This window comes from Phasianus colchicus, chromosome 5 (genome assembly GCF_987193195.1).
Source record: "Phasianus colchicus chromosome 5, bPhaCol1.hap1.1, whole genome shotgun sequence".
Lineage (NCBI taxonomy): Eukaryota > Metazoa > Chordata > Aves > Galliformes > Phasianidae > Phasianus > Phasianus colchicus.
Genome location: NC_143440.1, coordinates 14051985 through 14076028, shown reverse-complemented (window position 1 = coordinate 14076028; position 24044 = coordinate 14051985). Strand labels below are relative to the sequence as shown.

At 40.9% G+C, this 24044-nt stretch overlaps 1 protein-coding gene and 1 long non-coding RNA gene across 8 annotated transcripts in view; one reads left to right on the top strand and one right to left on the bottom strand.

Moving 5' to 3' along the window:
- LOC149917753 (uncharacterized) overlaps positions 1-19717 on the top strand; it is a 29458-nt gene extending 9741 nt beyond the window's left edge. The window contains exon 3 of the long non-coding RNA XR_016466727.1: positions 19082-19717. This is a non-coding gene — a long non-coding RNA (uncharacterized LOC149917753). The remainder of the gene's footprint in view (positions 1-19081) is intronic.
- Positions 1623-24044, bottom strand: part of OSBPL5 (oxysterol binding protein like 5) — a 159938-nt gene continuing 137516 nt past the window's right edge. For 6 of the 7 annotated variants that reach the window (XM_090140564.1, XM_031614078.2, XM_090140566.1 and 3 more), the window contains exons 9-22: positions 22943-23162; positions 19731-19915; positions 18339-18420; positions 17663-17761; positions 16622-16718; positions 15590-15688; positions 14097-14194; positions 12482-12571; positions 9592-9728; positions 6939-7124; positions 6283-6421; positions 4955-5084; positions 4261-4363; positions 1623-2965 (exon numbers count right to left, since the gene is read on the bottom strand). In XM_090140564.1, the coding sequence (XP_089996690.1) occupies positions 2830-2965; positions 4261-4363; positions 4955-5084; positions 6283-6421; positions 6939-7124; positions 9592-9728; positions 12482-12571; positions 14097-14194; positions 15590-15688; positions 16622-16718; positions 17663-17761; positions 18339-18420; positions 19731-19915; positions 22943-23162 (1801 nt within the window). In that variant the 3' untranslated portion in view covers positions 1623-2829. The remainder of the gene's footprint in view (positions 2966-4260; positions 4364-4954; positions 5085-6282; positions 6422-6938; positions 7125-9591; positions 9729-12481; positions 12572-14096; positions 14195-15589; positions 15689-16621; positions 16719-17662; positions 17762-18338; positions 18421-19730; positions 19916-22942; positions 23163-24044) is intronic. The other variant, XM_090140565.1, reaches the window with a different exon arrangement.

Genomic DNA, 24044 nt, shown 5'->3' with positions numbered 1-24044 from the left:
TGAACAGGAAAGGGCATCGGGCAGCAGCTACCAACTATATCGAAAACGCGCTTCCGAGTGGGGAAAAAACGGGTTCCACGTTAGGGTATGTCCCGGTAGCTTCCTTTGCACTTAATAAGAGCAGGAGGAAGCTGGGCGACACTATGGGAATTGGACCGGTTGCAGGCTTTCCAACCAAACCTCTCATCCCGTTGCTAAAGGGCTGATTGCTGATCGTACAAAAGAGAGGCAAAGGCTGGAAGAATTGTTCAAAACTCACACAAACAGGGTGCATAACCGGGCTTTCTTAATTGCCAAAAGGTTTCTCGAATTTTTTAACAATAGAGTACTGCTCCCAGACAAATAACAGCAGCGTAACTGGCATGTAGCAGCATTCACCTCCAGATGTTGAATTTGGATCAAAATTAATAGCATAAGAATGCTTAGATATTTCCTTTTGGGATTATTTTTCAATCCCTTGTGGCAGTGGCATTAAACGTCGGAAACTTCTCTGCTGATGCGTAATTAATTTCTGTAGATTAATAGTTTCTTTCATTGAAGTGCTCCTCTCATGGTAACGTTTATTTTATTTGACTGCAGTAACAAGTCCCAGTGAAATCCCTGTGGGTGTGTAGTTCAGAAAATGGAAAGGATCCAAAGAACTGGAAGCATTCATCTAACACTTTGTAAAGGCTTCGGCACCGTTTTCCTTTGGTTCAAATTGGTTTATTTTTTTGTTTTGTTTTGTTTTGTGACTATTATTTTCTGAAACCCAGATTAGTGTGTGTGTGTATGTATATATATATAAAATTTATTTATTTATTTTGACACCAGTCAAATATAAATATCCCCTTGGAAGAGCAGAGGTTCCTCTCAGTGGCTTGGTCCCAAAGGGGGATGTGCCTGATGAGGAAGGCTGTGCTGACAGGCCAGACATGTACTAAAGTATTCAAAGTAAGATTAGGCAGGAAATTAACAGGTATGTTTGCACAACTTCAGGAGCAAATATTTCTAAGGTCCATATAGGACTTTGCATAGCCAGAGACGGAACACTATTCCATAGGCACAGGCCAGGGGGACAGGCTTCATTGAGATTTACTCTGTATGGATCAGACTTTCTCAGAAAGGAGTGGCTTGGATGATGCATTCCAAAAGGTATCCAAAAGGTGTTGAAAATGTTGACATTCTTCAAGGATGAAGAATCCTTTGTTTCTTTTGAGAATTTTTCTTAATCAATCAATCTCACCAGTTAAAATTTGTTATTTGTTTCATACTGGAATGTTGACTTTTGGCTGCTGCCCCTTATCCTGTCTGCTCATATCAGAGAGTTGTGGTTTTCTTTCCACACTGCTATCTTTTTGCTATTATCAACCCACTTCCTTAGCATAAAGGTTTTCTAAGTCCAAGGTAAGTCTGTATGTGTATGACAGTGAAAATCATGACATCCACTTTTCTTTCTCTTTTGAGGAAGTTGCTGCAGCACAGTTTGAACCAGATGGATACCAAAATGCTACTGCTATTCTGAATTATTGTGTACAGCTGAGATTCATGCACCCCTATTCATATAGTTTCTCCTCTAAAAAGCACAACTTAAGAGTCATTTGCTGATAAGATACACAAATAATTTCTCAGACAGACAGCCATTGAAAGTTGTGTGTAATTTTATTTCAACATATCAAGCACAAACAGGTTTCCCCTACTGGGGGAATATGACGAGGAATGTAGTTAAAAATTTGGAAACATTTACATTGAAAGATAGCCCAGACTGGCACCACCACTAAGTATTTTAAGGCTGTATATATAGCAGTACTTACCACTTGGATCTACTTCAGGCCAAAAAAGAAAGGCTTAGTATTGTCTGCAGTCTACAGAAAATATTGCAAATCTTTTAAAAATGGTGTAAAATAGGAAGACTATTAACAGATTTGAACAATGCAGTGGCAAAATCCTTCCTCCTTCCTGACCTTTCACAATAAAAGTGCCTACAACCAAACACATGTACACCCATTGCTCCTGTCCTTCTCACCTCTCCTGGGGCAGTGATTCCTTTCTACAATGCTTTTGTGTAATATTATAAAACAGCCATATAGCAAATAATAACAATAATAATATGTGACCAGGTTTTACGAACAGATATGTCTGACGTGATGCTCCATGGGCCTGGTCCAGGACACCAGTCAACTCTGGAAGTGAATCAGGAGCTTTCATTGAATACTTCTAATTTCCTAAAGAGGAATGGCACTCGGAAGTTGTGCATATTTACAACTACCGTGGAATGGAAAACAAAATATCCTGAGTTCCCGTTCTGCGTGTGTGTGCTGACAAAACAAATTATGACCTAATATCCTGGGGGATGGATTTTTTGGACCAAAATTTTTTTTTTGCTCCTTCCCATAATTAAATGCAGCCAGGCAGGCACTGTGAACATCAGTTCTGTACAGCTCCCCAGCTATACTCCCTTCCTTGGAGAGCTATAAACCAGGCCGGTGTGCCTTTTCTAAAACACTGCTGTGTTTTACCATTTTGGGGGTACCAATACCGGTGGGTAATTAGTAATTGCATCAGAAAATGAAGAAACATAGAAAACAAATTGCACGATTAAAGCTACATTTGGCTTCAGCATTAAGGCCCATACAGGTTAAGAGGTCCTTGAAGATGTACACGTAAAAGGCAAAAATGACATAATCTGCAGGAACAAAGTTCCTAGGTCCCTTTTTCACCTTGTTCTTCAACTTTCTTCCATCTCTGCTGCGTTGGTTCTAAAGTGCTTTGGTGCCTCGCTGGACTCCTCGTGTGAGTGCCCCCCCTTCCTGCAGCCAGTAGTCGTTATTGCTGCCAAACGTGGTGCGTTTATTTGAAGACATAATTAATGAATAGCTGACATGTAAGAAAGATGCAAAGGAGAAACCAACAGCGAGAGTCCAGCAGAAAGCTTCCAGAAGAAATCTTCCTGTGGAAGGATTTTTTGTTCAGAGCGCTGAGGTTTCTGGAAGAGAAAGAAATATTTTTATTTGCATGTTGGAAGGAACGAATGCACACCCAGAGCCCCAGAGCTTCCACACAGGCAGGGATCTCAGCACTTAAGAGGCACCCTAATGGGTATGGTACTGCGTCCTACAGACTTTCTTCTCCCCCTCTTAACAGAAAGATAAGTACTTCCAGGCGCTGCTGGATCAAGTAAAGCATGCTGGCTGGCATGAGGAGGTGTAATGGCAAAAAAACCAAGAAATCTCTTCCTCCAGCATTACTCACAAATCATAGACATAGGATGGCTTATGTTGGTAGGTACCCTATAGATCACCCAGCCCTACCGCCTACCATGGGCTGCCCTCCACCAGCTCAGGCTGCCAAGGGCCCTATCCAGCCTGGCCTGGAGCATCTCCAGGGATGGGGCATCCATAGCTTCTCTGGGTAGCCTATGCCAGCGCCTCACTGCCCACTGAGTAAATAATTTCCTCCTAATATCCCACATAAATCTCCTCTCTTCCAGTTTAAAACCATTCCTCCTTGTCCTATCACTATCAAATGGTATAAAAATTCAGTCAAGAATTAGTTCTTGACTACACTTCAAAGAACAAAGAATTAAAAAAATTAAAATCATGTAAGTGATTGCCTCAACATCCAGGAATGGTGAGTCTAGCATATGATCCTGCTCTATTGATACCTCTGTATAGCTGGATAATAGTTCTCATGCACTAAGGAATCAGCGGGGTTCCCTGGATTGGATACAAGTAACTAGTACCATACCTGCCTCATCCTGCCCTGCTCTACCTCCCTGCAGGCGTCTGCAGTGCAGAGCCCTTTGCCAGCAGTAGGTTAAGTAGGTGCACTCCCTGTTTCCCTCAGTGAAATTAGCAATTCACACAAAAAGAGACAATGTAGTGCTTTTCACACCCTGAAGCTCAGTATTCAGACTATGTGCCCATGTCTCCGCAAATCAAGCAAGTTGATAACACACTCAATAGCTGATGAGATTTGTTTGCAGAGATTTATTTATAGCCAGGTCTCTATCTATCCCCTCCCAGCTTCCACAGCAGTTCCACAGGTGGGAGTGCCAAGGGAAAATATAACATCCTGCAGTGCTGCTTTTTGCTCTCATAAAGAGAGCCTTATGAAGAGATTACCATTTCAACTTAGGGTTTGTTTTGCCTTTCCAGTGTGCTACCAGGTTGCCTATTAAGGTAGTTGTTAGCTGCACCTGCAGCTGACAAGGACACTCCAAAGGCCACAGATTACTTTTACCCCATTAAGGTAATTGCTTTGGTGAGAGAAAATTATTACCTGTGTATTTCCTGTTGGGCTCTCTGTAGAGATAAGACAGCTGAACGAATTTCCTTTAGGTGATTCATTTCTTTCCCACACTGAGTGCACAGACTACCAAACCCTGTGGCAAAGTATTGAGAGACAATAATGGTGGTGGTGACAAAACAAACCAGGCTCATCAAGCAATTAGCTGACTGCAGTCAAAACATCACAGTCAAGAGGTATCCTTTCAGAAGGAAACATGGAGAAAAAGGGACAGATGACAGAATCGCTCCCACTTGGTAGGGGTCCTGTGTCGCTTGTCTGGGGCCCTTTTTCATTTCTTAAGCAAGTCTTTTACGGCAGCTTCCCCACCTAAGAGGAGGGGAATCGAGGACTTGCATCTGACCCCATCTCTGAACTACTCAGGGTTATTTCCAACAAAGACTGAGAAAGGGGAACAAGGAATGAAACATGCTTCCTGTGTATTGGAATTTCAGTGTATTTTTCCAGTGTGTTTGTCCCAGGAGTTGGGGAGCCCTTACTGGCATGGACAACATAAGGCAGGAAGAGGAGTAGATGTGCATAAGGAAAGCACAAAAGCAGAACATTCTCTGTGTTTGCCTGTGGGCTATGGATCTGCATTGTTAACCAGGTTGGAAAATGTTCAAGAGCTGGCTCAAGGAATAAGATACCAAAGGAAGAAGAACATGAAAGTTTGACCCACTGATACCTAGATACTTGCCATCATCATCTGACAGCTCTTGTACAGACTCCGGTGTTGAACAGCTGCTCTCTGTATTCTGGCTGTGGTTGGATGGCTGATCACTGGTTTTACGGCGTCTGCAGTCTTTGGTAGATCTCTGGATAAAACAGCAATTAAAAGAGACTCAGTCACAACCAAATTGAACACTTCTGTTTGGTTTTAAACGGTATAACTCAAGGTGCTGGGAAATATCTCTGAGATTGCCAAGTTTGATGGCTTTTTCAGCAGCTCCTAGTAGTTGGACTCCTGTCAGCTACTTAAGGATATTACAAGCTGGTTAAGGGTATTACAAACATGCTCCACACAGAAGCACTTCCTCTAATGATAAAAGCCTTAATAAACCCATACAAACAATTCTTGTCCTAGCTGTAACTGACACATAGTAGTGGTGAATTTTGCTGAGATGTGTACCCACCAACTAGGTCCATAAAAGAAAGGATGAAAAGAAAAACTTAAAATCAAATTTTCAAGGAACGGTTTTTCAGGAATTGTCTGAAGGATTTAAAAACCATGGAACTTTTATGCTTGATTTCTTCGAGTAGATTGAAAGTTTCTCCATGTTTCTTGAACGGATAAATCAAACCCATTGTTTCCTAACACTTCTTGCTTGAGGCTCTGAAAAGCAATTATGAACCTTATGAACCTAAACTTTTCCACTGTATCAGAGGCATTTCCAGTTCAGCTATTATAAAATAAAAATGTATTTTCCAAATAACACGCAAGTTCTTCGGTGAAACATGGATTACATCTTGCTAGTTCAGCAGTTCAACATTTACAAAACATTTTATAACTTAATAATTAACATAATACATGAATATAGAAAGAAAACAGATTACTCCAAAGAAGAAAGCAATGGTACCATCTTTATTATAAATGGTGATCACAGTTTTCTTGTCCTGTCTAAGAGGATGTAAGTGATAAAGGCAAACAGTCAAGTCCAAAACTTAAATTGCAGGAGCAGCTGTGCACTCCAGTGCTTTGGTCATATCCTCACTGTGGGAAGCTCTCTGCTTTAGAAACACTGCATGGTGAAGCTCAGCTGAGTCACATGCAAAACCCAACGTAAGAGTCATTGTTAGTAACAATATGTGGAAAAAAATGTCAGAAAAAAATAGGATGTGTCAAACAAGAATCGTACTTAGTTAATGGTTGTATAATATTGCAGGTCTAGAGTGGTAAGCTGTATCTGAACAAAACAAACCTTTCAATCTATGCTGTGCTTACATGCAAATGCTGCAGACAAGGGCTGGTTATCTAAACAATTAAAAAAATATTTCCCCAAGCAAGCTTCTTACCTTGTGCCGCGTAATTTGATTGTTTATGCATGTTGTTTTATGGTTTGACATCCTTGTAGATAAATGTCTTTCCATGGTCTGCAGTATCCCATTCTTCTCAAATTGGGCAATATCATTCAAAGGATCCCAAGGTCTTAAACTTTCAATACCAAAAGAAAGAACATCAGAAAAGGAAGAATAGCACAAGGAGTATTAAGAGCAATGCACAAATTCCACATGCACTACGGGAGAAATTCATCCCTGACAATAACAAGAGTTGCCATTGATGCTGGGTGTGGAGTAACAGATAGTTCCCTACATACGCAGCTCCTAGCAATGAATGAATCACCAGAGGCTTCACCCTTCATGGCTCAGGAGGAGAGTACAGTTATATACTGTGCTTGCACAGTGCAGAAAACTTCTAAATGATTGCACACTTGATTGCAGCAATATATATTTCTATCAATGGCACAGATGATTTTCCATTGCCAACCCACCAATTCCAGCTGTTCCCAGTTTCTATCAGAAATGCGCATCCAACAGAGCTCAGAGAGAACAAACTCCAGGCACAGTTTGGGTAATGGCAGGACCGAATTACAGGTCTGTGATCTCACTTGCAGCCCTGGGAACTTGAGCAGAGAGTTCTGCTCATGACCCCCTATCCCACCACCACTCACTCCTCATATTTGTAACGCCATTCATTAGTCGTGGAATCATGCTGGAAGAGCAGCGGTTTCCATTCCGTGCCATTCTCTCTTCGCTCCCGGGCAGCATTCCTCTGCTCCTCCTCTAGCACAAATTTTTCCTGTGTTGCCTTGTGTTGATCACCTTTGTTTATTGCACTAGTAACGTGCTGCCAAAGCCTACAAATAAACAAGGAAACAAGTTAAACTGCCTTAAAAAAAGTACTTTATTTTGCCAGCTGGAAACCTAGATCAGAAACTTTTCTGGTCTATTGATCCTCCAGAGGAACTGTAACGGGATTGGCTTGCAAATTAAATGAACATTATGAAAACAGCAACAATGAATGCTGCATATAGTGATCAGGGGAATTTTCCTTTAAATAACATTACTAAAAACCTTTGCATTAATATCTTTCTCTTTATATTTAAAATTTGGAGGCACTGGAAGATGAATTTATGTGCAAGGTTTGCTGCTGCACGTGCAATGTTGTATTTTAATATAGGAATAGCAGACAGATGTGTCAAAAGCTGATTTGAGAAGGAATGGACACATGCTTATGCTTGCAAATGAAAAGCATGAACACAGACTTTCACTCATACTTCTGTTTTGCTGCCAGAAAATAGGTGTTCTGTCACATTACATCTCACTGAGCCTCTGTTTTGAGGAGGGGATCTAGAGAAAAATCATTACCACCTTTTCACTATAGCCAAGATGTGGTAGTCCTCTCTACAATTTCTCTAACCTTCATTAAACACTCTAATCTTCATTTAAGGTTGGAAATACTTCTGATGTAATCTTAGTTCTTCCAGAACAGTACTGGATGATTTACTGATTAGAATAGGGATCAGAGACCCAGGCTGTTTCAGCTTTACAAAACACCATTCCTATCTTTAGAGACTGAATGCGCTACTGCATTTCATCTGGAGCTTGCCATGAGGCTCCTAATTTAAAAGGGATACTGATTATTCCATTGTATTTCTATCACAGTATACAAACACAGCACTTCTAAAGCAAGAAGCGATTTAGATGATCGACTGAAAGCAGAGGGACACATTCTTGCCTTAGCACATCATTCCAAATTTCTTGTGTATGAATCTTTTCTCAGAGAAATAAAGAAAGGAAACTAAATTTAAACTCAGAGTGATGAAGGTGGGGGCAGGAAGAACAAGAATAGTGATCTGAGAAAATAATGTGGTGGCATAAAGCCAGCTCTCAGGAATGCAACCTAAAGAATAGGTCCTCGCATTGAAGAACTTCAGAAGGACACAAACAAGACCACTGGACAAAGGAAAATTACTCCATCAAGAGTTGTACTCGTCAGACAACGAGGCTCACCGAGGTGAGCTGCATAATGGCATGTGCTTCAGGGACTCTTCAATGTATATCAAAATAGATGATTTTCAGCACTGCAGGAAAGACTGCACAATTCAGGCAGAACATAACCTCAATCAGATAGTAACTTATGCATGCACATGCCAACAAAATTGGGAATTCTGTGGAATGTCTGATAGAGATCTTCAAAATTTTCCTTTCTGCCTTCTTCCCTTGGATGCATGTGCCACTGTTAATCTCCACTCTAGCGAAGGGAGTCAAATGGTACCTACGTAAATAAAAAAATGGAGATTTTTTATCCCCACAACTGAGATTTCTCTTGTAAAAGAATCCTTATCAGAAATTTAACAACAAATGTGCCCCAGTCTGCTCTGCAATAATGGCAATTGCACTAGTGTAAATTACAAACTTTGACTTTATTGCCCATAATGCTCACTGCTGTCCAAATGAAACTAAATGCTCACGTGCGTTTATTTGCACTTGGCCTCATTCTTTACCATGAAAAAGGAAATCATCTTAATGTGATGTGATGCAACACAGAAATTAGATGGCCAGAGGCAAGTAGCCAATCTACTGCAGAGCCAGGAAGCAAAATGCATGTGCTGGACTGGGGTATGAGGTGGAAGATCTAGCTAGTTTGAATGCAGTGCCACATGATGTCAATTTTATCTGTTCTTCCCCAAGAACTAGGTCAGGGATGCTCTGCAACCTGCTGCATCAGGCAGATATTTCTTCCATTTCCTAAGCCATATGCCAAGACTGCATTCTCAGGTAACCTAGATTACTTTAAAACATCTGGTACAGAATTTATTTGAGATCTCAGCTGAGATAATGAGACACAGTTAAATATCTCTTTATTTTCATACTCTCATAAAATCCTGTTCTGTGGTTCAAACTACTGCTCTGCTCATTCCAGGACTTTCTACATGATTCCTATAATTAGTTTAAGAGTGTGTGGTTGAAACAACCCTTCCTAACAAGACAACCGACCTCATGTTGACATATTGCCCTTTCACATTATGTTCCATTGGTTGTAAAAGATTCCAGGAAGAGTTATTATTTCAGCAGATAGAATGTAGCTTTCACCATTGCTGGGTTCAGTTTCCTGGTTATTTCAGAGCTATACTTCACAGAAATACTTCAGAGTTAATAGACTGGAGCAAAACAGGTAACTGGATGATAATACATGCAGGCAAATCTATGTTTCTGTATTGCATTTCCATGTTGCGCTGAGGAATCGGAGCCTTTGTAGTCCCTGCTGAGTTCCTCTGCTTTCAGAGGAAGTGGAAGTGAGACACACCCAGGGCTTCTTACCTTTCTGACTCATAGTCAGTCTGCTCCTCAAATAGCACAATATGGCGCTTCAGTCTCTGTTTTCGTACTTCACTAGTTGGGTTCCAGAACACTTCAGCATTCCCATTTTTCAACTCATTTATATGGACTTCCCCATCCTGAGAAGAAAAAAATAAGTGAAAAGGTTAATGACAGTCAGAAAAACAAGACAGAAAATAATAATGTCAAATGGAAGCAGCTTCTGCACGATGGTCAGGGATAGGACCTGGTTAGAGAGCTTTTTCCCCTCCTCTTTTCTATTAAATCTCACTTGTCATTTCCTGAAAATTTCTAAAATGAGTGAGCAGAGGCATTCCCTGAAACAGTGGCTGAATTAATCAGACACGAACTAGAAAGAAACCAGGTTCCTTCTGTCAAGCTTGTGCCCAGAAAAGGCCACATATAGAAACCCTGATGTGTTATCCTTTCCCTACTTCTTCCCTTGATATATCAACAAGCTCCCATCTCCTTTTCCAGTCTTTCTATTTCTCATTGCTGAAATCTCATACAAAGATTACTGAAATACTGTTTTTCCTAGAAAGAGCAGCTAAATCTGAGTTACCTTTTCACATTTATTTTTTTTTTTTCAGCTTAGCCAGCTTTTTTTTAATATAGCTGATGAATTTCATTTAGTACTCCACAAAATGATTCAGGTCTTTCATCCTTGTTCCTTGCCAATTTACTTGGTAACCATTAAGCAGCACTTCTCCAACCTGAGGCTGGCCAGACTATCTTGCTGTTTCTCTCCTTAGACTGAAGCCTGTTTCTAGCCTTGCTCACAGACACACCAACACCACAGAGCCAGACTGGGTAGTTTACAGAACATACAATGAACAGCACAATGGTGACTAGAAGTGACTTAAACAGTTACAACTGCTGAACAGTATGCATATTTTGGTGCTATTCAGCTGCCTGGCCCTGGTAAGAGTATCACACAGATCTTACTTTGGTCATGGCTATTGCTTAGCCTAATTTCCTTGCATTCCAGCTGCTGCATTTCTTCCCCTGCCACAGTTCGCAATACATGTCTTAGTTTTTCAAAGTCCTATTTCTCATTCCTTCAACCATGAAACTCCTTCAAACCCGAGGGATTCTCATCCCTCCTCAAAGTCTCCCTCAGGACTTCTTCTGCCATATCCAGAAGCACCAATTCTAGGACAGTCTCAGGTCCCCAAGAACCCCCCAGCCATGTATGGGAGGAGGCAGGCACTATCAAATATTGCTATGAGCACCTGTAGGTGACACATGAAAGCCCTCACCTGCTACTTTGTCTCTCGTGTGATTTGCTTCCCTTCTTTATTCAGGTGGGTTTTCAAGGCCTGAGGCAAAGAATTAGTTTTTCATCTGAGAGGGTCTCTATCAGGAAACTGAACAATACCAGAGCAAATCCTGTAGAACTCAGGAGAGCAGATCAGCACTCCCAGCAGGGAAGAAGCAGAACAAACAACGTCCGTACTGCTGCACAGCATCTATCCTTATTCACAGCATGCAACTCCAAATTGTAGCTTATGGAGGCACTCTTTCAAAGCTATTTAATTTCTTCCATGTGTCATTCTAATTTTGTGCACCATAAGCAACTAGCGCAATGAGAAAGGGAGGAGTAAATTATTTTCTCACTGATAAAACGCAACCACAGAAGGCAGGAAGTGTGCAACCCTGTGGCTTGGTTCCCCAGGGGAGCCACTCAATTACATGCTCTTGTACATGGTGTTCACAGGACCCATTGAAGACAGTGTATTCTGTAGTTTAGCAGAAGTCACAATTGCCAAATCTCATCTGGCAGGAAAGGTAGCTCAGAATGGAAAAGCTACCAAGACACAGGAAGCCAACATCCTCGTGCACAAAGTGAAAGGACAAAACTCCCTAATTTCAAAATAGTCATCAGCTTTTTATGCAAAAAAGGAGATTGCTAGGGGAAAGGAGTCCAGCTGTGATTCTAGAAAACTACTCCACCATTGGCTACACTGTGGTCCTCACTATAAAAAAAGGCTTTACCCAGGCACATTTAACTTCACCTATTTTAAATGCGTACTTTAGAGAGAGAAATCTCGTCTCAGAAGTAACAGTTTCTAAGGACTGAAAAAGGACAATAGGTCAACTATAATGAAAATTTAGTGCTTAGATGCAGTTGTGATAAATACGTAAGTAAACCCAAAGCTAGGGCTTCTGCATCAGTTGCCAGAGGTCTGAACTGAAGCTACAGTCTATACCATGCAACGTTATTACTGATGGACTTCGGCTTAAGGATGCCTTTGAGTGGTGTACTTGTGGATGTCAGATGTGCAAAGGTGCTGTCTGGTCTGCTGGTTTGAGTTGTCTATACAGATGGACGCTTCTTAATCTGTTCTGGTCCTTTATGTCATCAACAGAGAAATAAAGTCTCCTACCATAAAGACTTGTTTTGAAAATAAATAATTTTGAAACCCATGAAACTCCTTCTCGACACTGCTATAGCTAGGGAAGTACTGAACATAAGGCAAAAAGAAGCTTCATGATTTTCACAATCACTTGAAAGCAAAAAATCCCCCTTCTTTTGTCATCAGGGCCTGTCCTAAGCCTGGGACCCTAAATATAGAACCGCTGCCTTCAATGGAAATGCTCCTCACAGGTCTCAGCTTTGGCCCAGGCTCTGCAAGCGCAAATGTTACCTCCACTGCAGGTGGTTGGAATGTGGAAGCATAAATGACCGTGAGAGGTGAGGACTAGAAAGCTTGGCATGCCTGTGCTCCCCGGGAATGGTGTGGGGAGGCAGGATATGGCCCTCCATAGGCTCTTCTCAGAAGCTGGGAGCCTGCCAAGGGCTGCCAGCCCTCCCACACATCCTACTGCCACATGCATTTAAACTGTCAGAAACTTTGATTATGTGTTTTACCCAGTGTCCATCGAGACTTGCTAACACTTCTTCTCCTGATTTAATCTTCCCAGATATTTGATTAATGCTTGTGCTGCCACCAAAAAAGGGCTGTCAGGGGAGAAAAGAAAAAATACCATCAGTCTGGTGAGAATGGAAAGGGAGGCAAAAAGGGAGGCAAAGACAGTTATTCAGTAGTGGGGAAGGAAAAGTGCAACCTACAGAAAAGCAGAATGAATTCTAACATGGATTTAGACAATCTAGCACTGCACCCTTCTTCTGTCTGCATAACCAAAATCACTGTGTGAACTGCAGGAAGGGAGATAAGCCTTCTAGTACATTAACATTCAGCAATGCAAGGCCTCACCTTCATTGCAAGTAGGTTTATGTCAACTAGATATCAGGATGTATGTATACAGCTAAGTTTTTCCTATCATCCAGAATCACATTACAGTTTGCATCATTTTACTTGCAGAAAAGGAGCAGCAGGAGTGACTTTCCTGCTTATGGGAAAGCAAAGCAGTGGGCCACTACAAACAGTTTCATTTGTGTTAAGTGTCCAGTGTGAAGAAGCTCAGCAGTTTCAAAGAAACAAACAACAACAACAACAAAAAAAAAAACCCACAACAACAAAAAAAAGGGTATTTCCAGAGTCAAGGAAAAGATTCTCAGAACAATGGAAAATTCCCCTTAACTCCTGCCTGCCAAACACAGGAAACCGCAGTGATCCTGTGACCGGTTCTTCCATTCCTGCCACCTACCTCAGGCATTTTAGCTGCTACATTCAGTAATGCTTTTGCATAATTTTTTATGCTCCCAAAAAAATCCCTACCTCCCAAAATTTCCCACATTTATGTCAGCTAATGCTGCAACTATAAAGTCCTGCAGGCTCCCAGTTTGCTATGTTTCATTTTATGCACAGGCAAGAAATAGCTGGAACAGAAGAGAAACAGATGCTTCTTAGAAAGTAAGTTAGCTACCCAAGAAAAGATTTCATAACTTTCTCTCCCAAGTTTTAACACAAGTAACTAAAGAAATACCTAAACATGACTCCATTTTATTTGCATATGATAGATTGCTTTCTAGGGGAGAGAACTGCCACATGAATAATTCAGCACAAGGCAACAACAGTTCAGCTTGAGCATGACAGCCTCTCAAAATCAGATGCCTAAAATGGGCTCTTCCCCTTGTCATCAATACAACTTTCTGTAGTCTTGTACACTTAATTTTAATGCCTGCTAGGCATGAGTATGTATGTGACAGTTACTAGAGAGTTAAACTGAAGATACATATCCTGACTTGCCTCAAAATAGCTTGCACATCTCACTCTATTTAGTAACCAAAAATAATTGCACCTTTCAAAACAGAAGCCACACTGTCATTGCCAGACCAACAGAAGCATCTGGCCAGTAGCCAGTCAGCTGGCAGTGAAAAGATCGTGCATAACTCAGGCTTACTCAGTACCACAAAACTGTAATAGACATGACTGACTGAGTGATTATGTCTTCTCTCTGGGTAGGACACCCCTTGGAGGATACTTGCATTTGTGGGGCAGAAATAATGGGGTGGTTGTGGCCAAATCTTGCCTGGTGCACAGGGGCAGATCCATTCAAAAGGAGGTCAAGATGTCTCTCACCTTAAGCTTGAATTCCAGTTCTGCCCTGTGGTTAGTTTTCTCACAGTCAATGGTAACTTTTCCTCCAAGCTCCATTGTCATGGTACCATATAAAATTCCTGAAAGAAAAAAAAAAAACAACTATGAAAGGCCTCAGTTGAAATGATCTGCTTTCTAAACTCAAACCGGATCTCACTGACGTGTTGTGACATTTGTTACTTGGTTTTAAGTTTTTAAAACACAGGAACTAAAGTTTCTAGGAAATGAGCATTTACTATAAGAATGAAGAATCCTCCCTGAGTTCATAATCCCCATTTAGTACATCAGCTAGGAAACAGCTTGGCTTAAAGGTACTGACAGAGCCTGTGTGGCAAGTTGAAAGTGGGACAGGACAAATTTTAAAAAACTGTGCCCAGTAACTTCACTTATGCTTGTTCTCTATCTGTTTCTCACAGAGTGGTTAGGGCAGGCAGGAGCTGTAGTGGGATAGAGAAGAATCTGGGGTACCAGCAATTGTTTAGAGCATTCCTTCGTATGCCTAGTAACCTTTTTCTGAGAAGGTTATTTGTAGAAAAAGAAAAATCAACAACAGAACTTTACACACATGAATAGCTCACAGAGAACATAATTTAAAGAAATTACTGTTTTCAGGTTGCTATACATTCCATAAAGATTAGCTTACAGATCAACACGGCAGAATGAAAAATATGCAAAAAGCACAATTAGATCAAATCACAGGAGTGATTTTATTACTTCAGTTCCAATGCCACCAAGGCTAACTTTCTAAGGAAAAAGCCCTGGAGGTGTTCCAAGAAGGCTGGATTGGGCCCTGAACATCCTGATCTGGTAGGATCAGTGCTGCCCACGGTGGGGGGTTGGAACTGGCTGGGCTTCAACTTCCCTTCCAACACGAGCTATTCTGTGCTTCTATGATTCAAAATGCAAAGTTACACAGGGAATCAATCGGCAGCCATCCCTCGGGCTTCAGTGCACATTATGCTCAGTAGAGCCAAGATAATATTGTATTCACACACAGTTACAAGTACCCAGCCTCATGGAGAGAGCTGGTGCACTGAGGAATATCACAGATTAATGAAGAAAGCAGAAGTGAAGTCAGGAATTTTTAATCCTTTATTTTCAAAAAGTCAGACAACATACTAATTTCTACTTTAACATTAGAAGAATTTTATGCCCTCAGAAGAAATGCTCTTTTCGTCTTCACTTTATCAACAACAGTGCATATATAGAATATTCTACACTTTCTACGTAGTGTTGAAACTAACTTAGAGCAAGCCAAGTTCTGTCCTCAGCTCTGTGCAAACAAAAATACTTCAATTAGGATCACCAGTCCTCTGCTGAGCCCTGTGACTCATGTACAGAACAACTGCTTCCTGGAACTGCCAATTCCTGCAATTTGAGTTTTTTGAAATGGCAGAAGAGCCAGAGCAAACTTAGTCCACACAATACTACATTATCCTTCCTGTTTCCTTCCTACTCGAACAGTCATAACTTACCTTTACAGTGGGCATACGGCATTGTAATTATGTAATCTTCCCCTCTGTTTAGAAACATAAGCTTTGCCTTCCCATCCAGCAATGCAGAAAGTGAGTTACCTGGAATTTAAAAGAACAAAACCATTTATGTAAATAATTCTTGATATACACAGTCACTTATCCTACATTGGCAAAATATGTATACTTAAATGTAGGACACTAATGAAATAGTTGACATGAGATGCAAATAATTCAGGACCCTGTAAATCACTTACAGCAGAAGGCATGCAGTTCCAATAAATTCTCCTCTGCAAAGCTCTCATTTGCTCAGGTATTTAGCCCATGTTGCAGAGAGGCCATTAGATAAGCAAGACACTTGCAGGATGCACTACAGAAGAAAGCAACTCCAACGCTTTAGAGCTATTTCAAGTGTTTCTGTTCTCACAACTTCTCTAATACGTAGTATTCCAAATAAATAATTTCACCAGAAAGACAGAAATGATTTTTAAGAAGTGTTTCAGCAAATATAACTGCTAGAAGATAGGCATTTGTCTAAACAGAAAACTATTACATAGCAACATTGTTTCAAAGCCTATAGTTGTACTGTCCTGGAGGTTTCCACTCTAGGAAATCTGAGAGCTAGATAAATCAAGAAGTTAACATTCATACAGACAAATGTTGCAAAAATCATTGGATGATCAGATAGCTATAATACTCATCTGTGAGTGTATAAATATAACTTGACTGCAAAGTGTCCACACATTCTTATAAACCTTTGCTTTTGGAAGAGCAGTTCTTTAAAGCTGTCAAGATTCCTATCTGATATACTTGTTTAAAGCAAACATTAGTGTGATTTCTCTCAGAAATGGCAGAAAAGGGGAAAACCCCGAGAGTAAGGAGAGGGAATCAGAGCATCCTAGTAGATGCTCTAAGCCCTTTTTGTTCTTAACTCTCAACTTACAGAGGAGTGATTGGAAAAAAAAAAAACAAAACCAAACAAACAAAAACAGAGCTACTATGTTACTTGGAAGGTGCCTAGGGTTAATGTCTTACCATAAAACTTGGATCGAGCTAGAATGCTGCCAGTAATGCAGAATCCATCCTTCCTATTGCTGACGTGAAAAGCTGACACTGGCGGATGATGGGAGACCTGGAAGATATAAATATAGCCACAGATGAGCAGCTTTTATAAGTTAAGCAGCATCTTCAGGAGGTATTGCACACATCCAGAAAAAGTGTAAAACAGGGACGACAGAATTGAACAAGTTCTTCTGAGCCCTGTTCATCCTAATATTAACATGAAGGAAAAGTTACATATGGGAGACAGAGTTCTGCTGCAACTCTTCTCCTTCGTGCTACATTTTCTTTTCTTTATGCATTTGAGATCACTTTAGGCTGTAATGACACTATCAGATTTTCAACACAATAAATGATAGTGCAGAACTTTTGGGGAACAACTGAATAACCTCCCTGACATGGATGCAGCAACTGAATAAAACAAAGCAAAACAAACCAACTGAACATACAAGAAGCTTTGATCACATACGGAAAAAAGAATGTACACGAAATAGAAAGCCCTTAATTCCTTAATTAAAACTATAAATCTCATACTAAATGTTGTCAGGCCAGTTTCCATGTGAGTATTGCCCTTCATTTATCTCCAAAGATATGGAGATAAGACCTCAATTTATTGCTATTAAGATCACTATAATCAGTTTAGAAATAAAGGAAGATAGGGTTTTATTATCTATTTTATGCTCCTTTTGACAGAGGCAACACAACCCACAACAATATTTTCTTAAAAATAAGAAAACAAAGAAGAATTCCATGGGAAAGGTCCACCACTGAAGAGATTAAAGTTATAGATGGGACAGCTGCTTTTACCATCTTGAGTGCCTGTCAAAGTTCAAGTTAATCTCAGTAAATCTAAAAAGAAAAAAGATCAGTAGCTAGTTTTTAACACTTCCTACTCTGGATGTCTAAACAAAACTTCAAGTTCCTCTCACAGAATAAGACGAGAAGAGTGATCCTATGGATGGAGATGTAAATGGACTGCTGCTTGCAACACCTGAACATCCAAATAAAGCGACTCACCTGTTCTGCTATGTAAAACGTGTGACTGTTCGTCTGAGGATGAAACCAACAGCAGCGAAATGTCTCACCAAGAATAGGGTTGTATGGCTTTTTTATTCCCTGAAAAGAAAGCAACCAAAATCTACTAATGAAGAGATGCTATCCATCTTTAAAAAGATGGCCTCAAAATAATGTAATAATTTTCTCCCTTATGTTTTAATCAAGTCTATAACAAGAATCAAAGCCTAGGTTACATTCTCCTGCTCTAAATTTCTTCACCCAAGCCATGGATTAATCTGCTGTTTTCACCATCTTCATCTCTGATATTGACTGATCAAAGCCTTACAAGATGATCAGACTTTATTGTTTCTGTTACTACATGCAGCAGGTAAACACTGATGTGGAAATGTGGCACTGAAGTACTCACATGAAAACTCCTGCATCTAAGGATTTATTACCTATTGATAATCAGTTTTGTCTTTTAATTGTCCAGTGAAAAAACTCTTAGGTTACCAAAAACTATTTCACATCCACTATTTACTCTGAAACCAAATGCAGCTTCAGTTTTAAATAAATTGTCTAAGTCTTCTGAGCAACAACATAGGTGAAGTGCCAAGGGAAAGGCAATAAGGAAATACACAACAATAGCAGAAGATTTCAATGTCCATTACAACGCAAAGTTCATGTACTCTTTTACCTTTGGCTTTTTGTAGAAGCCAGACAGATACCACCTCAAAACTTGCTTCATTCGACTGTATGGATCATCTTCAAGGACAGCCCTGCAGGACAGAACATAAACTGCTTTCTTGCATGCTCTTGAGAGACACATCACACATCATGTTTATTTTATACCAGTACAATTATCTTCAACAGTTCTTCCCTAGTACTAAATGGAAGTAATTTCTGTGCTGCTGCCAGTGGAAAAGGTGTCTATCAGCACAAACTATTTTTCAGTGATGCACTTTGTAAAACACATAATGTCTTAAAAAATGGCACTCCTTTCTCTGCACTCCTGCAAAAAGCCTAGTAAAGTCTCTGAAGTGTATTGAGTTTGATCTGATGGAAGTTCAAGTATGTTCATGTGGGACTGACACTGATTCCTACTAACAATACTGTGTAAGTCATAAAAATAAAAATTCTAATCTCATCAAAAGCAAAGACCTTTGAAGCTGATGTGCTACATGGCCTTTTCCGATCCTTTGAGGTTTCACACAACAATTGAGGTTGTAGTGGGCTTCACAGAGTTGTCACTTCCAGATCTTCTCCACTCAAAGATGATGTGGAAGGGAAAACATAGTGAATAGATTTCCTGGTATTTCCAACCATTTAGATTTGAAAATCTACAAGGTTAAGTTACTACAAAATCCACTTAGAAAGAGCAGCCATACCTCAAACATATTTATTAAAGAAAACCTTCAAACCACTTAATTTTTTTTTCAGATCTCAGCAGTGAGGAAGACCATTTCCTTAACTTCAGATGTGACCAATACCACAAGCAAAGTTTGAAAATATGATGGTCCTAAAATTATCCAGAGGCATTGGAATAAATGGAAGTAACTAGTGCTACTGTTTGAATACTGCACACACTGGTTTAAAATTCATAAAGCATATCTCATTGAGAAAAACAGTCTTATCTGCAAGAATAACAGTGTCTTTTTTCAACTCTTGTGCTCCCAGCAGGTCTCTGTGCTCTGTGCTTCTTATTTATCAAACAACAAAATTGTGCTGCTTTTGGGGACAGAAATGCTTGAAAGTTCTGCTGTTTGCTCTGTATGTGAGTACACCAAAAGGTGGCACAGCTCTGTTGTGAGATGCTCAAAGCAACAAGCTGAATTCCCTAGGAAGGTGTGGAAAGGAGGTGCTGTGCAAAAGCAGCTTTGTCTGGAATTCATCTGTTTCCTTGCCCTTCGTGGGCAACAGTCCATCTAGAAAATGTCACTGCAGCTAGAGCCTGAGTTGAATGACACTGAATTCCAGTGTGTTATTTGAGTCCTTCTCACCGCACAAGCACACACCAGCAAGCTTCAAACTAACACATTTTCACACAGAAAAGTGACGTGCCCACACCAGACAGGCTTGCACTGCTTACTGGGAAAGCAGGTCAGCGTGGTAATAGTAGTCAGAGAGCTTGTTCAGGAATGAGCGTGGCTCCAGGATGAAGGTGGGCAGCACCACCCGAGACAGATCCATGCCAGGCCGCAGCTGCTTCAGCAGGATCCACATCAGATTTTTGTTCTCCTCAGAGACAGTTTCTGTTTGAGATGACTCACCTGTCTACATAGAAAAATGAAAGCTCAGGGCAGAAACAGGAAAATCACTTCCTGCAGGCACATTTGTTTGGATGTTTCAGGCTCATGCAGGCATACTTGTTCTGGTGGAAGGGTGAATGTTGAGCACAACAAGAAAAACATCAGCTCTGGCCTAGGTGAAGTGAATCCCCAAAACACTAAAAGGAGTGGTACAGAGAGCACCCGGGCTCTGTATAAGCTGGTCCAAGGAGTGGACACACATCTGCTGTGCTCAGCCCTGAGCAGCTGCCTCCACACACCTTGGGACTGTGTTATGTGATGGACCAATCTGAGCTACCATTAACTAAGGGGACTCCACACCCTTCAGAGGTGTGGATGTGCCCAACAGTGTGACAGCATCACTGCAGCCATGGAGTGCATACAAGAAGTTCCCATTAGTCCCATTCTCAGCAAATGAGGGACTGTAAGATACACTCTGTTATATGTGCAGAAAAAAATAGGAGATAGGTGAGTAGTTAACAGAAGACTGAAGCAGCCCTCCAAGTTCAAAACAGGACAAACCAGTAGTAGGATAGGAACAGCAAAGACACCACTGACAGGTTGTGTGCACAGACTACATCTCCCCTAGTGCTGCTTAGTCTCCTTTACAGCAGAAGCACAGGTAATGGGAAAAAAAATGTTGAGGATTGCATTGTGGTTTCAGTAATAACTTAGTTATAACTCTGTAGCTCATGGATTTACATGAAGTGACACTGAGGAACGTGTTTAGTGGACATGGTGGTGATGGGCTGATGGACTAGATGATCTTAGCAGTCTTTTCCTACCTTAATAATTCTATGATTTTATGATTAGTTAAAACATGAGGGAATGGGCCTTTTAAGGAACTTGTGAAAGAAAATCAAACTCTGAGAGATCAATATCATTTTAATGCAGTTGTTGATTATCTAGACTATTGTCTAACATCCATTCGAGCCACTAGAATTTAACACTGAAAGAGAATACTTGTAATTAGAAATTCTTCTGGTTTTGGGCAAGAGATTCCTATCAGAAAAAGGGCAAATCTCCATTTCTGGAACACACTCTGGTTCAGGAAAAGACTCATAACGTATCCCAACAGGAATGCAGATGGTGTATATCACTAAATACTCATTTTCACCACTGAGCATCCCCAGCACCATCTTTTTGGCTACAAATCAGCCCTTTTACTCATTGTGCACAAATATACCAAAACAACTTGTAGGCTGAGGGAAGTTTCAGGGTGGGGAGCAACATAGCTCTTTTCATTTCATTGCTTTTCCTTTCTTGTACCATTCTTTTAGTAACAGTCTGATGCAATACACAGCTTGAACCTTCAATGTGTGGAGACCATTAAAGAACACAGTACCACAGCGTCTTCTAGAGTTTATAATAAGTATGGGCCTGCCTGAACTGTTATTATTTATCCAGGTTTCAAGTGTGCTTGTGTTGGTAACATAAACTAATGCCCAGTTGAAATTACTGTACAAGGTGTTACTCAGAGCAAATCAGTGCAGAAGGGGAGAAGAGGGAAGGAAAAGGAGGGACCAAAGCATGAGAATAACCTCAGGACATTTCTAGTTTGTTTTTCCCCCAAATACCTCACCCTCAATAACCCCTTTTAAAACTACCTATGACTAAAACTTTTAAAATATAGTGATCTACTGACTGAAGAGGTGTCTTTTTTATATTCTAGGCCAATTTTTGCAATCTGACACTTGTCTCTGTCTGCAAACTCTTACTGCAAACAGGCAGGACTGTTGCATATGCCCACACAGATGCACAAGCACATGCCTTTCCAATGCATACAGATGTACATACATACATGCACATCTTTCAAATGAGCTTTCATAGCCATGCTGCATATTTAACAGTGATAGTATGTGCTGTGATCCTCCGAACCTGAACTGTACTCAGAGAGACAGAGGCAGAGTCAGCTTAAGAAGCTAGTTAATGTCATTCATTGGCACGTCTTTCACTCGATACATCTGAGCCCATTGCTGACAGCAAACGGCATCACGGCACCCAATTTACTTTTCTTCATGTTGCTGTTACCATTAAAAAGCCTGCCCGACCCGCATGTCTCCGGGGACAACAGCCCCATCTCCTGGCTAACGGGAGGAACCCTACAAAGTACCTAATGGCCAGGGCTGTGTGGGAATTCCTGCTGTGTGTCTGGGTGGAGTCTGATCGGAGATGCACAGAAAGGGAGCTGGGTTTTATTGGTGTCTCTGGTCAGTAATTCTGTTTCCAAGCACAGTTTCTATAGCAGGGGCTTGCACCTCACCCATGACACCTGTAACCCCAGCAAACGCACAGGGGAAAGAAACAGCTTTCTAGAAAAGTGACTTTCTTTGAAGCACAGACATAGATGAGGGAGTACTCCAAGCACTCCTGGTGCTGGAGAAGGGCTCCTCTGCTGCCTGAATGCACTGATTCTCACCCCATAACACACTGGCTTCCTTCAGTTGTTCTCTTGCTGACTTTCTCAGAGGTGTCAGTGACAAAGGCTCTTACATGAAATGCAACCTTCTGCTGTTAACAGACATGAGAAATGGCTTTCCTATGAGAAATGGTCACTTAGGAATCAAGTGGCCCAAATGCTCCATTAGGACACGCAGAAAGGATGTTTCATGCATAATAAAGAAAAAAAAAAGTATCACATTTTGTACCATGCAAGGATTGAGCTCCTAATTGGCCAGGACACATGCCCAGAATAATATTTCCCCCTCCTGCTGGCTCCATAAAGCACTGTGCCAATGGTATGCGGTTCTTTACTGCAATAACTGGCTACAGCAATCATTGATGCTGGAGACATGCCAAAGCTCAGCAGTGAAGCTGCTGTTCATAATGCATAATTATTAGAGCACATGATAATTCAACATAATTTAGCAGAAAGCTGTACAGTGCTTTATCTGTAAAACACTGGAACTCACAAAGCTGACTAACTGCCATGCATCTAGAAGGCTGGATAACAAATACTGTGAACAGAGATATATTAAAGGATCAGGCAGTGATGACTTCTTTTCCCCTTTACCTCCCCAAATTCCTCATAGATCTGTTCAACGTAAGTTGTCCCTTTCCTTTCTGGAGAAACCTCTCCATGGATCTCTGACTGATCGCTCTCGCTTTCATTTGTTTTCCGGCTGTTCTCCTGTGTTTCATTCTCCGATTCTTCCACGTTGTCTCTCTCAGACTTGTCCGAAAAAGCATCATTTTCCAACTGGTGGTGGTTCTCCAGGGCTGAATCATTCAAACTGAAACACACAGTTCATTATTCACTTCAATATGATCTACAGAGCCAGCTTACTTTAGGCCTTTTAGATAGGTGAAAACATCTCCCGAGACTCAAAACAGAGTTTGCAGCCCAGGAGAGCCCAAGATGTGGCTTTTCTGAATAGCAGGGTTTTATCACAGAAACAAGGAGACATTTTCAACCAAAAATCTCTCTCCAAATGGCACTTTGAAAAATCTGCCATGGAACTCCACTTTGCTGGCCTTATGCAAATTGCCACCCACTCTGAGCAGGAGCCCACATACAGAAGGGATACAGAGCACCCACTAACAACTGTACACTGCTGACTGCAGAACTGAAGTGTGAATCAGGAGACATTCTTCCTTGTATGGAAACAAATCAGAGGAACATAGCCTATGGGAAAAATATGAAATTACGAAATACATTTTCTTTTCAGTATTACTGCTACTTTATTTCAGCTGATGGTGGTCCTAAATCAGCCCTACATTAGAAAAGGCCAATTTAAAAATAATTTGAAGGAAAGATTGTCACAAAATCACACACAAGTCAACCTGGGAAATGCACTGCCTCCAGATAATGTTATATGGAAGAACTCAGAAGCAAACACTGGCAATTACACATAGCAAGGATACCCCAATTATAGTAGCATCAAGAAAAAGCCTCATGCTCAGTGGCACAGGCCTTATAGGATAAGGAAAGGCTAAAAATTCTCTCTCATGTAGCATCTCCATTTGAAAAAGCAGATGCAGTTCCTGCAACAGGTAACAAACACGATTAGATAGAGGTTAGACCCTGAAAAGAATTAATTAAATGCCTGTTTCTTATCACGGCGTTCAGCTTTCCCTATTCAGACACATCTTCACACACATAGTTCTTCCATGGC